Source organism: Mustela putorius, unplaced genomic scaffold (genome assembly GCF_011764305.1).
Source record: "Mustela putorius furo isolate JIRA1106 unplaced genomic scaffold, ASM1176430v1.1 tig00003858_pilon_pilon_pilon, whole genome shotgun sequence".
Lineage (NCBI taxonomy): Eukaryota > Metazoa > Chordata > Mammalia > Carnivora > Mustelidae > Mustela > Mustela putorius.
This window is the reverse complement of record NW_025422010.1, coordinates 54,188,997-54,206,076: the sequence shown is the minus strand read 5'-3', so window position 1 is coordinate 54,206,076 and position 17,080 is coordinate 54,188,997. Positions and strand designations below refer to the sequence as shown.

At 43.7% G+C, this 17,080-nt stretch overlaps 1 protein-coding gene across 1 annotated transcript; it reads right to left on the bottom strand.

Moving 5' to 3' along the window:
• Positions 1-648: 648 nt before the first annotated feature.
• On the bottom strand, positions 649-15,705 carry SERPINB2 (serpin family B member 2). Its single transcript, XM_013052779.2, has 8 exons — positions 15,597-15,705; positions 11,500-11,676; positions 8,397-8,513; positions 7,003-7,131; positions 6,360-6,477; positions 2,727-2,869; positions 1,962-2,126; positions 649-1,626 (listed from the first exon to the last, which is right to left on the bottom strand). Exons 2-8 carry the CDS (start codon positions 11,665-11,667, stop codon positions 1,216-1,218), a joined length of 1,251 nt encoding a protein of 416 aa, XP_012908233.1. The 5' UTR covers positions 11,668-11,676; positions 15,597-15,705; the 3' UTR covers positions 649-1,215.
• Between the last annotated feature and the right edge of the window lie 1,375 nt (positions 15,706-17,080).

Here is a 17,080-nt window from a genome sequence, read left to right as displayed (position 1 = left end):
TTAGCTGCCATGTTCCAGTAGGTCATCTATACCTGCCTTGCGTCACGGGAAGTCTGCTGCCTGGGAGACATTCTCAGAGTCTGGCCACACTCCTGCAAACAGACTCTGCAGCCAGCTCGGACTCCCCAAACCAGACCCGACTCAGTTCTCAGGACTTAGTCATGTTCTGCTCTGTCTCTGATCTACTCAAGGCATTCAGCGCTATTTGAAGCAACACCCCTGAAAGAAGGCATTTGTGTTTCCTCTCTCACTCTTACACCCAAAGCCATCTTCCCCTCTCTGAACCCTCAGCTCAATGACCTTGGCCTTGTTTGAACCACTGCACATAGTGTTTATTCTTGATATCCTTGAGGTTTAACTGAGAAGATCCCCAAAGGACTTTGACTCAAGCTTTTCTGAATTCCTATGCCCTTTGCTGCTAGGAGACCACAGCTCTAAACCATTTTCCACACAAACCCATTCCAGTCCCAACACTGGGGCTCCCTGAAGAGGCAGTTATCCTTTTATCTCCTTTATTCTGTTTTTACTCGGTCCCCACAAAATGAAGCACGATGCCTGATCCTTAGGAATCAAGGTATGACAAGTCTTACGAGCTAATGCAAGGACCACCTTGCATTATGACCCAATGGAATGACAACAAACAAATGGTTGTGTGGAAACGTGTTTATTTTTTTCATATACTTGCAATATTACATAGGTCGTAGACATATCTATGTGATACATAATACTAGAAATGTATGTAACATATATTTTCCTGTTGTTCAATGCTTTCTTCTAGTTATTTATTATAAGAGGGCATGGGAAGGACAACCACTCATCCCTCATTATACAAATAAGTAAAAGCATTTTTTAGATAGAAAAATTACTGATCGCCTGCTTCTGCAACTATCAGCTGCATAAAACTGACAGTGAACAATAATTAAAACCATTATATAAAATAATAAATAATATAGTAGAAGTTAATGTTATACAATTAACCAATAGTAAAGAAGACCTAAGTGGGGCATCATCCCACTTAGGAAACCAAATGATTAATAGGCTTGCAATGTTATGGTGGACAGCTGTCAAATTATTGCTGTACTTATCATTAGTGTCTAGTAGGAGTTGTTCAGAAAAAAACAGAAATGTGTAGGAAAATCTCTAAATTCTTGGCACTTAACGCAATCCGGAGGCTTACAGCTCATACTATGAAATCCTGTGTAGAAACAGAACTTTTCAATTTTCGGGTGAAACAAACCTGCCAAAAAAGAGGATGTTCTTGGTGACTTTGTGCATGATAAAGAAGAGGAAAGGGTGGTCCGCCACAAACTGTGGGCCTCCATGGCCAGTTCTTCCTGACACAATGGCCCCGGTGCCAGCAGTTGCTTCCGTGCCCTCTTCGTTCACGTCCACAGTAGCTTGATGGAAAACTTGGGACAGAAACAGGTCATTGTTGTCAGACATTCCTGAGAAGTTGGCCTGGCTCTGGCTGAAGGCTTCCTCCATGCCCATGCTCTGGAGAATGGATCTGAGTTCATAGCGTTCTTCTAATTTGAACTGAGGGAGGTATACCTCCACATCATCTTCTGCCAGCTTGTCTTTGCTGGTCCAGTTAATGAATTTATCGTAGGTTATTTCATCTTCCAGCTACAAATCCAAACATTAAAGAAAAAAACCCTTAAGTGCTCAGAATAGAAGGCAGATAACTTACAAGTCTCATGTTAACAATCAATGACTTTAACTTTACCACATTGTAGGTGATAGAAAAATGTAATACACTGGTGAAATATTTGCAAGAAAGTAGCATGTATGACATATTTTCATGCTCTGAATGAAAGTTTGAGACATGAACATTTATAATCAACCAATTCACATGTCTCTGCGAGGATCTACACACCATTTTCTACACCTATAGACATGCTTCTCATGAAAGGTGTGTTTGGCTCTAGAGGTTTCAAACAATATAAGCTGGAATGGCTTACCAACTCCAAGCCAGTGGACACATCACTGATTTCATCAGGAAGCAACAGGAACATGCTGATATCTCCAGCATATGGGAGTTCTAGAATTTGAGTCTTTAGGTCACCTATGTAGCCAATGTTCAGTTCTTTACGCAAGTACATCATCTGTACAGGTTTGCGCTGATTCTAAAATGATTAAAAAGTGAAATATGAAAGTTGATATTAAGAGTCACGAGATTTATAATTAGACATGAAGAAATTGATTCTGCTGTAGTGTCAAAGAAATATGTTCTTAAAAATCAACAAAATAAATTATTTATACCCTTACAGTTGCTCTTGTTAGCTTTATCATGATTACATCTATTATTAAGACGGACAATGTTAATAATTATAATAATACTAAAATATTTGTTCAGCTCCTGCCATAGGCCAAAACTCTGTGCAATCTCACTGAATCCTTACAATAGCCAACTTTTATTGATTAAAAAATGGAATTCCCAGCAGATAAATAAGGTCATAGATGGTTACTAGTAGAACCTTAGTAGTAGAACCTACAACTGCATCCAGAATTATGTAATTATAAAGCCCGTGGTCCTCACTGTTACGCATATGGTCTCTTAGAAAATTACTGAGTGACACTCAGTAGCTGGAAAGAGTCCAACTGTCCAATGTGCATAATTTATTACTAACAAGTCATACAGGAGCATGAGTGGTCTCTAACTTTTCTTTCTCTATCTTGGCCAAGATCCTAAAATACATGCTAGGAAAATCCATCTTGTCTCATACCGCATTCACACGGAAAGGATAAAGCCCATTCAGTTTCTTCTCAAATGGAGTTTTCCACTTTCCTTTGAAGTAGACAGCATTCACCAGGACCATCTTGGTGTCCCCATCTACAGAACCTTCAGGTAACAAGTCTGGGATTTTGCCTACAGAAAACAACATATGTTTAGGGTTCATGACCAAGAACTGTGATGATGCTATGATTTGAATCTCTTGAGTCACCATCAAACTCAGCATCTACATTTGTCAGATTCTGCAGAGGTGATGATCTCAAGCTCCGGTTTTTCTCCCAATTTATTTAAAGCATAAATAAATCAGACCACCTTTCTCAGAAGGTTTGCAAAGTCCAAGAGAAAATGAAGGAGTTATGCATTTAAAATTTAGAATGATGGGGTGCCTTGGTGGCTCAGTGGGTTAAAGCCTTTGCCTTCGGCTCAGGTCATGATCTCAGGGTCCTGGGATCGAGCCTCACATTGGGCTCTCTGCTCAGTGGGGAGCCTGCTTCCTCCTCTCTCTGACTGCCTCTCTGCCTACTTGTAATCTCTGTCTGTCAAATAAATAAATAAAATCTTTAATATTTAGAATGACTATCAAACATGGAAATATTTTCACCTCTTTTTATGTTGTTTTCTCAAAGTTTCTCAAAGTTTAGCACTCCTTCTAGATCAGATCCAGACAGTCTATGGGTCTGACCCATTGATTCATTCAAAAACTGTCTTGTTTTTGTTTGAAGTTGTGCTAGATCTATAGTAGGAGTTGGGCAGATACAAGAGGGTAAAAAGGAAGAATTGCCCTGGAGGGGTTGAGAATATTAGAAGAGGCATTCAAAACCAGCAGTGAGACAATGCGTCAGAAATCCAGCAACAGAATGCAAAGTACTGTGGCTGTGCAGAGAAGGGGGTACATGAATAAGCCAGGGAAGAAAGGGTCTCAGAAATTATAACACCCAACTGTGGTAGTTAAGAACAACATGGCTTGAGAAACAGCCCACTTACACTTAATACCTGCCCTATAATTTTTCAACTGCTCAAACACATTATTTTACTTAATCCTGACAGCTATTCTATTGGGATATTACTAGTGTCATTTTCCACAAAAAGATCCTCCACTAAGAAAGTTAGCAACCTCCTCAAGGTCACAAACTGGGAAAGTGGTCAGGATTCTGTGTCCGCCTCTACCACCTCCCGATCCTACTGACAGACGCAGGACTCACATAAAGGTCAATGGAATCTGACCAGCTTCCCTTTATCCATTCAATATATCACCCGGGCAATGAAAACCCTTGGTTACTATTGAAAAATGCTACAGCTTTACTTAACTTTGTGATGTAAATGACAGAATTCATGCGATCATAATAAATAAAACAAACAGTTCCCTCAAATTATTACAAAATTTGGTGAAGCAGTCAGCCCAAAAGATGAGGCATTTTGACAACACAACTGCTTGAGTCATGGCTGCTGAAGACAGGAAGAAAGTGAATTTGTGCTGTTCTCAGAAAAGCAGAACTCCTACATGTCTCTTGAATTCTGCAGTCGGTTTTTACTTTCACTTCTGCTAATCTTCCCTTTCCCTGACTCCTCTGTGTCAGTGGTTTGTCAATATTTTAGAACAGTAATTTCAAAATCTGTTATAGAAATGAAGAACAAAGGGAGAACAACTATTTTGGGAGAAACAAAAATATTTTATAAGTTCTACAGACCTTTTGCTTTTTCCCAATATGGGGGCCAAGAAACCAAGACTGCAAACTATCGCTTGCAACCACGTTTTAAACATAGGAGTTAAATGAACATTTACTTTTTACCTACCTTATAATGCAAACTTTTTAAACACCCAAATGAAGAATTCAGAATTAGACTAAGGATCAAAGACGAAGAACCCCCAGTTTCATCATTAACTGGTAGAGGAATCTTGAAAGAGTCAGTTAACCCCTCTCAGACGAAGAGTCCACCACCATGAAGGGGCAAATTTGGGTAAATTATCTCCAAGTACCTTTCCAGTCCTAACAGCTCATAAATCTATGAAATACCCAGAACAAATCTAATAATTTCTACGTTTTTCTTCCTAGAAATCCATCTATATATTGCTAGTCAGCAGTTATTTTTTTGTGACCTATAATTCAAACCTAGAGATTTGAGAGAATGAAGGATTTTCATTATCAGCCAAAGACTGTGCTAATTTTTGTGGAGACACAGGAGAAGAGTGACATATTGGCCCTACCCTCAAATAATTATGGTCTGTATAGGTCGACAAAGCAAACAAAATAAAATCAGGTCAGCTACAGTTGAAGGCTGTATAAGGCGAACGTTAACAGGACTCATGAAACTAACAAAAGAGCAAGGGGGTAGAGAGGAGGGGAGTGGCTGGGAGGTACCTCTAGAAAGGCTAGGACTTGGGCTTGCCACTTAAATTAAACTCTGGCATTAGGAATGCGTAAGAAGTTAAGTATGGAAGGCAGCAACCGAGAGCTCAGGGGCCAACAGTCATCAAGTATGGTCTGTGGGATAATTAAGAATTTGAAAGTCAAGGTGAAGAGTAAGATGTTCTGCAGAGACCAGCTGGGGGGCAGCAACGCTGTTTCTGTGTGGGGACAAGTGTGTGAAGTCAGTCCCCTCTGCAGTCTCCTCCCCTCCCCGTACTCCACACTGGAGGCCAGCCAATTCCACTCTTTGCCTCAGAGGGCCAAGCTCTCTCACCTCGGCATCTTGGCACATCTATACACTGTGTCTAGAATCCTCTCCCCATGCTCTTGGCCTGGCCAGCTGCAGCCCATCCTCCTAGTCACGACATAAGCACTTCTCATTCCAGGAAGACCCCTCCAGTCATAACGTTGGAGGCCAGCACCTTCCTCACACACTCCCATGCAGTGTCCTGCATGTCCCCATCAAGCACTTATGGTCACCTTACAGCCATCACCGACTGAACTGAATGCCACCGACTGAACTGAACTTACTGACTGTAAGTTCTAGGGTGGCAGGGTCTGAGTTCTGTTTCTTTTACAGAACGTGTACAGTGCCTGGCACGTAATATGCGGTGGGTTCAATAACAATACAATGACAATGAATGGATGATTTCATCAAATGTGAGTCCTGGTAAAAAACAAAAGAGAAGCAGGAACCCATGAAAGAATTAGGAACATAAGCTCCAATAGTAGACGTGATTCAGCAGGGCCCTAAAGAACCTCACAGCAGGTAGACTTGGAATGGTGAAGAACAGGTAAAATAATTTTCTGATCCCTCCTGCTTTGTTGCCAGTGGTCTCACCCAGTTACTCAGCGGAGGATCACGCCTTTTTTCTTCGTTTTTGTTCCAGCAGACAGAGGGCACGGTTATTTCAATACTGGCATTTCCTACATTGGAAGATGTGTCTGCCTGTTCTCACCTTCCATCCTAAGGTAATATCCAAAATCGGATGATTGACGTACTGAACACATGTCTTCCTTTAGTAGACCTCAACTGTTTTTTTTCACTTAATGCACCACTTGGCTAAATGAGAATTGGGCTATGTTAACCAAAATAATTAAGGTGAAGGGAATTTTAAGGGAGTTAGGGCTAGGCACAGAAGTGACTTTTTGAAAAAAAAAATAGATCAACGGTTTCTAACTGAAAAGAAGAACAGGAAATATGGCTTTGGTTTTACCTTTGGTCTGAGTCTTGACCCAAGAATTAATCTTTTTTCTGGTTTCTTCAGCACGTTCTAGGAAGTCGACCGCCTGGGGTTCTGTAGAGTAGTATTTCTTGGAGAGTTGCATGTATTCCTTTAAAGCAAGGAACCAGCTAAAGGTGACCCAGAATATCACTGAACAAGACTTGATGTAATTGTAAATCATGGGCTTACTGTCAAAAGTTGCAGGGGGGGGGTGGTAAGGGGCTGAGGTAAGGGAAGGGGAGGAGGGCGGCACTGGGGGGCTGGGGGGCTGAAAGAGGAAATGGTGTGGATTGTAAGTGCTCCGTTGATCCCCTTACCCATACTCACTTGCCCTCCTGAACTGTGCATTATAGACACTGAGTCCAAGGGGAAGGCTGGGCGTGTGGGGAGTGGTCCTGGAAATCACTGTTCCCCCAGCTGTGGCAGTCACTCTGCAATGTGGGGCCTTTGCATCCATTGGGGGGGAGCACTTGACCTCGGGAGCATGCAAACAGCTGCTGTGACCCTGGGTGTTTGGAGCCTCAGGGCGCTTATGTGGAATTCTGACTCTCTGTGGGCATCACAGACAGCAGCTTCGAAAGGGACCCCATTGCACACGGCGGAGCCTGACATTTCAGCTGCAGGTTCCACTTACTTCCTTGAACCTCGCCGACTGCTCTCCGAACAGCATATTGACGCTCTCCAATAAATACTCCCCTGTGGACGCATTGATGGCCGAGCTGAGAGAGCTGAACGAGGAGTGGACTGCCGCTCCAGCTTGTGCCTGAAACAGAAAGGGTCTCTTTAGGTAACACAGGGTGGCTAAACAAGGTATTTCTTAAGCAAACGTGTTCTTTCAGTGCAACAATAAAATGCCGTATAATGGATACTTGGCACTTTCTGACACTTAGGGGAATCTCTGAGGAAATACTTCTGATACAGCGCGCTAAAACCCAGAAGGCAACGTTTTTACTCGTTTCAAATTTTGCTGCACCTATAGATTACATTTCACCTTGAAGTAACCGATGTCCTAGAAGGAAGTTAGGCTTCTTTTATAATTTCCTAAATTCAAGGTCTCTAAGGGATTTTGATATACTAAAACATTACCTAGGAGATGTTCTAGAAAAAGTTAACGTATGTCCAAAAGTACCCATTTTATAATTATAGGGGAGTCTGTACAGTGGGAAATCTGGGTTCTAGAAAGCCACGAAAATGTAGGTGAATTCTAATCCTCAACCCGGAGTTCGTAAGCATGACAAAAGACATAGGACTCAGTCACAGCCACAGCAGGGGACAGAGCCCTGCAGATGGGCTGCTGGGTGTCCCAGGAGACTGGCTGGATTTCCATCTTGATGGGGCCCTCTTCCCCTCCTCTAGCCCATAATTCCCTGGGCAACGGGGGGATGGAGCAACATTGCAAGAAGGAAGTTATGGGCGATATCCCCTTACCAAACCCACAGCGTATTAGGGGAGTTGCTTATCAATAGGAGTCCATCTGTGCCCAGTAAGTTAGCTAGAGAGCTGGTGTTTAAGGAAATAGAGTATTGAGAAAAGATATTAACTGAGATAGATGATGAATAGATCCGTACATACATACATGGACAGATGATAAACAGGTAGGGAGGTTGCGAGGGATAGCCAAGGGTGGTCTCGCATGAAGTCATGGGGCCTGACCTACCCCACTGCTCAACTGCTTGTCACTCTTTACCTTCTTCCACCTGGAAACCTGTATCCATGCATGTGTATTCTAGGAGCTGCTCCCATGATTTCAGAATAGATTACACATGCCCACCTAATGGCAGAGTGATGGGATTAAATCCAAAAACAGTTTTTGACCTAAAAGCCCTGAAGTCTAGATTCTACTCTGGCCCTGCTCCTATTTATCCATGTGCCCAGAGGGTATTTATTTAAGGGCTCTGAGTCTTAGGTTTCTTTCTATGAATGGGAGAAGTTGTACTAAGTTCCTTCCCTGTCTACCACTGTGACTTTAAGACAAGAAGATTCTAGAAATAAAATGCAAAAGGAATTATGAACCAGTGAGTCAGATACCTGCAAAATGGCCTCAGGATAAGTGCCCTTCTGGATCTGTTGCATGAGTTCACAACCGGTGAGGTTCACTGGGGTCACTGGGGTCTTCTGAGCAACAACCTTGTCAAACTGAAACACCTACATTTGGAATTAGAGACAATGTATTTATGAGTATATTCTCCTGCTATATTATGTCACCTTGAAACCAGTGGTGCTCAGGTACCTCTTGGAGGTCCTATCTACTTCCCTACCTTTGTGTCTCAGAAATAAGCACATGCTCTTTATACATAACATATAGGTGTCTGCAACTGAAATTTCTCTCCTAAGATACAGCTTGAGTTATTTTACACCAATCCATATATATACTGGCCATTTTGACAACAATTTGTTCTTATGAAATGATTTGTAACCTTTTCACTAAAGTATCTAAATTACCATCCAAGCCATAAACGGACTTGATAACAAATGCCAGTATTTTGAAGAAAAAAATAAGGTTAATTCACGACCTTGGAGGTCTCTGTCTTTTCAAAGGTCTTATCTATTATCCACTTCCAATCTGTCAAAAACTACAAGCCCAAGTTAGTTTAGGCATAAACACACTTACTCACTATTAACAGGGATCCCATAAAATATTTGCACACACTGTATTACACAGAGAAACCAGCATCCATGTGGGGGACAGGTGACTAGGGTCAGATGACATATGAATCTCTTTATATCGTAAATGGCAGATCCAGAAAACACATGAAGCTGGAGGGGGGAAAGCTGGTCCTACGAAGCTGCCCTGGCTCCTTCCCAGCACGACAGCTTTCCAGCCTGGCCTCTCGGGTCTCAGCACCCCCAGCCTGGCCTCTCGGGTCTCAGCACCCCCAGCCTGGCCCTGCACCCAGGTCTTCCCCCAATCCACACCCCTTGGGTCCCATCGAGCCCGCATCGCATCCCTTGTGGGGCCTGTGGTGCGGAGGACCTCTCTGGTGAGTGGATTGATGGTGGGGCCTCTGCCGACAGAGGAAAGGCAAGCTTGTCCAGCCAGGTGGTGTTTCTGGGTTGGCAGGACAGGTGCTAAGGGCTACGGGCTCTTTCTCTGCTCTTCCGATTAGATGTCATAAGTCCCATCTAACCCTCTGAAAAGAGGTGGCCCTACTGTTGCTCCTACAGAAGGGAAGAATATTTCCCAAAACAGCCTTTTTGGTTTTTGTCCTTTCTGAGGAAGCTGACACTTAAATCAGGAGTCTCCTGGCTAGCCCTAAAGCCTTCCTGAATCACCGCTAAAGCCCCACAGAAACGGGGGAGCGGAGGGGGCCCTGGGCCTCGCAGAAGCCGTGGGTAAAGAGAGGCACTGCCCAGCCAGGCAGTGGAGCCCGAGGGGGGCCTGGGGCTTCACTCTGAACCTAAGAGCCTTCCACATGCTCCTTTCTTTGCACTGCCACCATGACCTTCACCAGGCGCACCACGTCCCAGCCGTGGGACCTCTCCCCGGCCCCCTTCCTGGTCTATAGGAACAACACGGTAATCACAGCCTGGGCTCCGAGCGGCGCGCAGCGCGTGCGCAAACTCATGAAGGGCTCTCGGGCGCCTGGCTGAGGCCCTGAGGGTCACTAGCTGTTAACACAGATGCGGCTCCCAGACGCTCTGCGCTTGACTCGAGCCTTCACACCTGTCCTCCAGCGGGGCCGCTCTCGGGCTCTTTTTGTAGATGAGAAAGCGGAGGCTCCGAGAGTTTCCATGCCTTCCTCCACACACCTAGCAGCGAGCGGCAGAGCCACCACTCCACACCGCCGGGCCTGTCCCCAAAGTCCACCCTCTTTCCTCCAAGCCAAAGAGCCTCTCTTCTTCCTTTTAGCAGGGAATGAACCACATTTCCCTTCGATTTTTAAAACCAGTACATGCAGCAGAGTTAGAGAAAAACAATAGAACATCTTTGCCTAGACCCACATGCTTGAAGCACTTTCTAGATACAGAAAAGCTGTCTGTGCCCAGAGAGACGGATACGTTCATTCGCCTCCGGTGTCAAAATCTTTTTCTTTCTTTCTTTCTTTTTTTTAAACAACCTAGAGTACTTCATTTCTCATTTCCCCTCACAGTATATTGCTTCTGCTCCCTTTGTGGTGAAAAAATTAAGGCCCTGATGTTTTCTGAAGTTTGACATGCAGTTCAAGGTTTCCAGCCTCCTCCAAGGGGAAGAGAATAAAGGGGAAGGTGTGTTGCCAAATATGGCTGGTATCAGGGTTGAGCAACTGAGTTTTGTTGTAAGCCTAGATGTTTAAACTGCCACATTCACCGGGAGGGATGCCTTTTACTTCCCTGCCTCGTGCGGTGAGATTGGCTAACACTCCCTGTGAACAGCCTCGAACCAGACCCACGGTAAATGGGTCACTGTGCACCAGCAAAGGACAGCCGTAGTCTCAGGCACGGTTCTCGTGGGAAACCCGAAAGTGGCCGGGGGCATTTTGGTGTGACTGAGAGCACAGCATATGCTTGTGAGAAAGCAGGGCCTGTACCTCAAGCACTCAATGTCAACATTTGTGGCGATGCGAGTCTGAAAGACTCTTAATTATATGATGACCTTATCCGGCTCACTGACCTCAGACATAACAGGAGCAGGTTGAATTCATCCCACGGGAGTCCTGTGGCATGTGGTGGATTTCCAAGGCCCAGGACTCCGTGAAGGAGTCCCCTGACTGAACTGGTGTCCCTTCACCAAGCACCGAAGCCAGCGGACTTAACAGAAAGGCCTCACAATGTTCATGCACACCCTGTCCACCCTGATTTTGAAAACTGGCCATCAGGCCAGACGCCGTTTTGTTGATGTGACCTCACGGGGTTGATAACGTGGCCGAGGCCCTCTGAAGTCACACTGTTCTCCTTGTATCTCCAGCAGTGTGGTAACCAGAGCTTTTCAGGACACTCTCCATTATCTACAGTTGAAAGCTTTCATGGTTTAGCTGCTTTGGAGATTATCTACAGTTGAAAGCTTTCATGGTTTAGCTGCTTGTGTGGTGATGGCATGTGACAACAACTGACCTCCGTAAAGTCAAGCTGCTACCTGAAGCATACAATCGCAATTCTACAATTCCATTCAGGAGAGACCCAGTCCTAGTTTGGAGCTCTAACAGACACTCACCTTGGCCATCTGGTCTGCAGTGTTGCCTCTGGCACCCAGGTAGACCATGGCCATGGTAGATGAGATGCTCCACGGAGAGAAGAAGAGATTCGGGGTGGCACTAGTATTTGCCAGATGCTTGAAAAAATTGAGGGCAAAGATTGTGTTGGCCACATAAAGGTCTTCCATTGTTTCAATCTGGAAGGAAAGCGAGGAAGAAAGAAACAGGTCTGAAAGGTGACTCAACATTTTAGGTGATATTGGCCGAGTAGTACATGGTGTACCCTGCACAGGAAAGGGGTTCCCTCTCTGCTCTTCCTTCATGGCACAGCATGAACTAGAGCCCAGATGTCGTCATGGTCATGTGATGTGAGCAACCTCACAGGGCTCCAGGCTTCATGCGATGTTCTGCTGTTACCAACTTAAAATCCTTAATAATTTTGAACAAAGGCTCTGCATTTTCCTTTTACGCTGGATCCTGAAAATTATGTAGTTGATCTTGAGATGCAGGGAGCAGTTACGTGATGAGTAGGGATGCTTCATATAATAATCATAATAAGAGCAATGACAATGAATAGCATTTATTAGATTTTTACTATACAACAGATGCCATTCTAAACATTCTACCAACCATTTAATTCTTACCAAAACCCTATCAGAAAGGCATTGCTATTTGCATTTTACGAAGGAAGAAGCAACAGCACAGAGAATCAGGAAAGTGACCAGCGTCACCCAACTATAAAGGGCAGGACCAGGCGTCGGAGCCAGGTCGGGGGCCTCCAGGGTCACACTTTCAACCTCAAGGCTCCATCTGCAAATATCCAGCACACACATGGGCAAATACATGCAGAGTCAAACACTTATTCCTGTTGGCCCCAGCTGAGATCACTAGTCTTCCCTCAGACTCTCTGTTTCTAGAAGTGGTTTGGATTCACCAGTTGAGGTTGGTGTTTTTACCCACTTCCAACCTCCTGTACGCCCCGCCCCTCCACACCTACATCTACAACCTGCAATAAAACAGCTTCCCACGCTAAGGAGTTCAGTATGGGGGGTGCTGGAATGGTCGCCTGCTTCTCCAGCACCCGTGCCCCCCCCACCAGCAGGCAAATCCATTGCAGGCAACACTGCATGCAATGAACATGAAACAGACACACACACACCCTATCACCACCTGAAGATAAAGGACGGACACACCTTCTGTGACCCATGTGAAGCGGAAAGCATGGACACACCCGAGGTGTGTACAGTATCTGTTGGTACTGGCCAGCGATCATTTTTCTGGCTCTGTGTTATGCTTTCACAGTGGCTTAAAACACACCCTATAATTACCAAAATATATAAATATACCAAATGACGCTGACACTCATCCCACAGGAACCTTTGTGACAGTGGCTTCCCAGAGCTGAGGAGGGGCTGAGGGAGGCTCCAAGGTGAGGGACGTCCCCGTCTGTAGGCTTGGCTCACTCAGCAGGCTTCCCAGCAAGGGCCAGGACTCACTTCCCTCCCCAATCCCGGGGTTGTCTTCGGGGAACACTTGGCTCATGAACACTCTTCTTTAAGAAAATCATTGCAATCTGAATCAAAATGTCTCATTTGAAATACCACCCAAGTGTATTTTATGGAGACAAAATTGTAAATTAAGCAAGATTTGTCCCTGAAACCATTTCTTCTCATTCAGTCCTCGCAGGATCTGAAGAGGGTACATCCTGTTATCTTCATTTTTTAGGTTGCCTCCTGATGCTCAGAGAGCTTAAGTGACTTGCAGAAGGTCACAGAGCTTCTATGCAATGGTGCAGGGATTTAAGCCTAGGTCTGTTTCAGGAACCCACTCGGTCCACACTGCCTCACAGTGCCTCTCTTTGTTGGTGGTGAACTTCACTGTTATGTGTAACAGTTTAGGCAAGTTACTAGCTTGAGAAATGCTAGAAAGAGGAAATAAAAATAGGAAGGTAGCAAGTCCGTAATGCTCCTAGAAGGCGTATTAAGTAGGAAAAGCAAACAAACAAATCCCACTAATTTTTTTTTTTCTTGCTTCATCACTGAGATTGGATTAACTGGGTGACTCAGACATTTGTTTCCTCTTCCCTCCACTGATTTAAAATTGTCTTGAAACTAATTAGTCTTACTGGGCAGATCATTTTTGTGAACTGCCTCATAACATTTTGGAAACAAACTGATAATTAATATCATAAATAAAATATATCTCTATCCTTATGTGAAGAAAATTAATAAGGGCTCAGAGCCAGAAAAGTAACCGCAGGCTTCTCCCAGACGGAATTCGTTATCCTATCCTGCGTAGTCAGTCCCTCTGACACTAACAAAAGGTAAGTGTTCAACTATCAGAGAGGCTTTTGATAGATTTCTGGTGGCTTTATAAAGGAAAAAAGTACATAAGGACAGAATTAAATTCTCCCAGGTGCATTTACTTCTTTTAAAAATAGTCTAGTTTTTATTCCTTGAATAAGGGGCAATTAGCAGCATTTAACATTAAAAAAAAAAAAAAAACTCACGTCTGTATTGCAGTTACCAAATTCCTTCAGCAGCATCGTTTTTGTTTAATTTGTGTCAATACCTTCCCAGGAAAACCTAGTAATTTCTTGATACAAAAATACAGAGATGTACATCGCACGGCTAGTTAGCTTCAGAGCCCAGACAATCTCAGCCTTCTGGTGCTTTTCACATGAGGTCTGAGAAGTTTGCAGTCTTGGAAACCTATGAAGGCACACATATGCCATTTTTCCTCTCAGGCAACTCCACACCTTACCTTTAGGTGGGACTCTGCCTGAGACAATGCACAACTGAAGTCACAGAATGAAACAGGTGACACCTGCTGTGTGTTTCTTATCATTAAAATTTTAAAAAATTGTTTAACCTCTGCATATCATCCCACTAATTAAGGTTTAATATCATCACAGGGAAGAATAAATGGGGAGTACCCGTGGGGCTGGGCTCCATGCATCACCTCCTGCCCCACAAGTTGACAAATGTGCCCTAAAGATGGGCACACATCATCAAGCTGGGAGGTGTCCTGAGGCGCCACCAAGGGCCTCTTCTCGTTGATGCTGGATGCTAGATTTGAGTTTGCTGTGGCATTTAAAACAACCTGTTTTACGACAGCATCGTGCAAATATTTAGAAATTGACCACAAAAGGCAATGAAGACAAAGAGAAAATAGTATCTTCAAGGAAACGTCCCATCCAAACTTAGTACCTTCTCCGCCCCAACAAAATTAAAAGCAGTTCCTGTTATTTGATGACTTTCATAACGAATGAGTGTGTGTTTATGGGTATTAAATGATTTATTGAACTATTACTTCAGTCAATCCAACAACCGTTTGGAAAATTTTTCTCTTCCACCAAATTGACCAATTATTGAACTCAATTCAATAAGTACAAGGGGCGGGGGCACCTGGGTGGCTCAGTGGGTTAAAGCCTCTGCCTTCAGCTCAGGTCGTGATCCCAGGGTCCTGGGATCAAGCCCCGAATCGAGCTCTCTGCTCCGTGGAGAGCCTGCTTCCTCCTCTCTCTCTGCCTGCCTCTCTGCCTCCTTGTGATCTCTCTCTGTCAAATAAATAAATAAATAAAATGTTTAAAAAAAAAGTAAGTACAAGGGGGTATTGAACAGAGCCAACTCAGATTGCTGCTGAATTTCTGTAATTTCTGGTAGTTTTAGATAAAGACTGTCATCTTTCTTGTTTTTATTATATTTATATACAATTTATAGAATCCTTTCATTGCTTAAATTAGTATCTTTTAACTGATCTACCATTTCCATCCAATTCTGTGTCAAAACCCTAGTTAGTAAAGAATATACATATTCTAACCTGTTCAGTAAAATCCCTGTCTCAACTTGACTAGGCACTGTAGTTCAGCTAATGTTACACACACATCTGCAGGCTTCTGAGATTCAAGATTAAGTCTTACTACAAATTTCATTCAAATCTCGACCCAAAATATTTTCACTTAAAAGAAACCTAAGCAAGAAAACACCATGACATTTTTACTCATTTTCTAAAGACACCCCACGCTTTAATTTTCATTATTAGTAATACCAGTAAGAAGGAAGAGGGAGAAAAATGAAAACCTGTTTCCACGGCCATGGAATTCACTGAAACATACCTGGTTATTCCCGGAGGCGCCGCTGACAAGAAAACGTCCTCAGAGAGCTGTCAGAGTGCACACACGGAGTGGACTGGTTTTATACAGCTCTGCCCCTCCCACGGAGCATTTTTTTTCCTCACTCTCTTTCTAATCTGTATCCTTTGAGTGATTCAACATTTTACTCAGAAAGACATCACTATTCTAAAAATGCTTGTTTGCTAAGGCTCCGTTTAAGAAATTTGTTCGGAGGATGATGTCATTCAGAAACTTAAGAATTTGGTAATACCTACACATGCCTGTTAAAATTAGTCGAAGTTTGTCAGCCTGTTTCAAGCACCCCCTCTGTACCTGCGCCCCAGGACAGTGCCAAATTCTACAATTACCCTTTTACCATTGCACAGGGATGGCTCGTGGACCCTTTGCAATATCTAAAGACCATAGAATCCTTTCTTTCTGAGTCTAGACAGCCCCCAAGTGACCCTTTGGTCATGGCAAGGAAAAGAGGAACACTATTTTTCTTTCTTGGAGATTCTCTATTTTAAATTGTCTTAAATTTCTCAAAGTGGAATCTTCTAAATAATTCTGGGTTCCGCCCAAATCTCCTGTCAGCAGCCACACCCAAATAACTTTCTATTTGCCCAGTGTTTCCAACACAAATCTTATCTTTTATTATACAGAGAAAATTCACTCTGTACTTAACATTGACTTTTACCTCTAGGATCATGATGTTGAAAACTTGATTGAAAAAAATCACTTGGTGGGGGTGCCTGGGTGGCTCAGTTGGTTAAGCATCCAGCTCTTGATTTCTGCTCAGGTGGTGATCTCAGGGTTGTGAGATAGAGCCCCAGTACATCAGGCTCCGCACTGAGCAGGGAGCCTGCTTAAGATTTTCTCTCTCTCCCTCTCCATCTGCCCCTCCCTGCCCCTGTCACAAACATCCATGATATCTCTCTTTAAAAAAAAAATTAATAAAAAAAAAAAAAGCAAAGTTTAGGGGAAAAAGGTCACTAGGTGTTTAGATACAGGAAAGGAATTAAAAGGCAAAAACAGGGGCGCCTGGGTGGCTCAGTGGGTTAAGCCGCTGCCTTCGGCTCAGGTCATGATCTCGGGGTCCTGGGATCGAGTCCCGCATCGGGCTCTCTGCTCAGCGGGGAGCCTGATTCCTTCTCTCTCTCTCTCTGCCTGCCTCTCAGTGTACTTGTAATTTCTCTCTGTCAAATAAATAAATAAAATCTTTAAAAAAAAAAAAAAGGCAAAAACAGAGAAAAATAGGCATGATGAGTGATAATTTGAGTCTAAACATGGTTATATTGTTTGAGCTAATTGACAAGGGCAAAACACTAAAGGTGGCTTCTCATCTATTTGCTGTACTTTCATGTACAGGAAATCCTCAAAGGAAGAGATGGTTAAAAGTAAAAGCACTGTGTTTCTTCTCGGCTGCTGTGGCCAGCTCCCTGTCATGCTTGGAGAGCTGGGTTAATAACCTGATAGTCAGTGACACC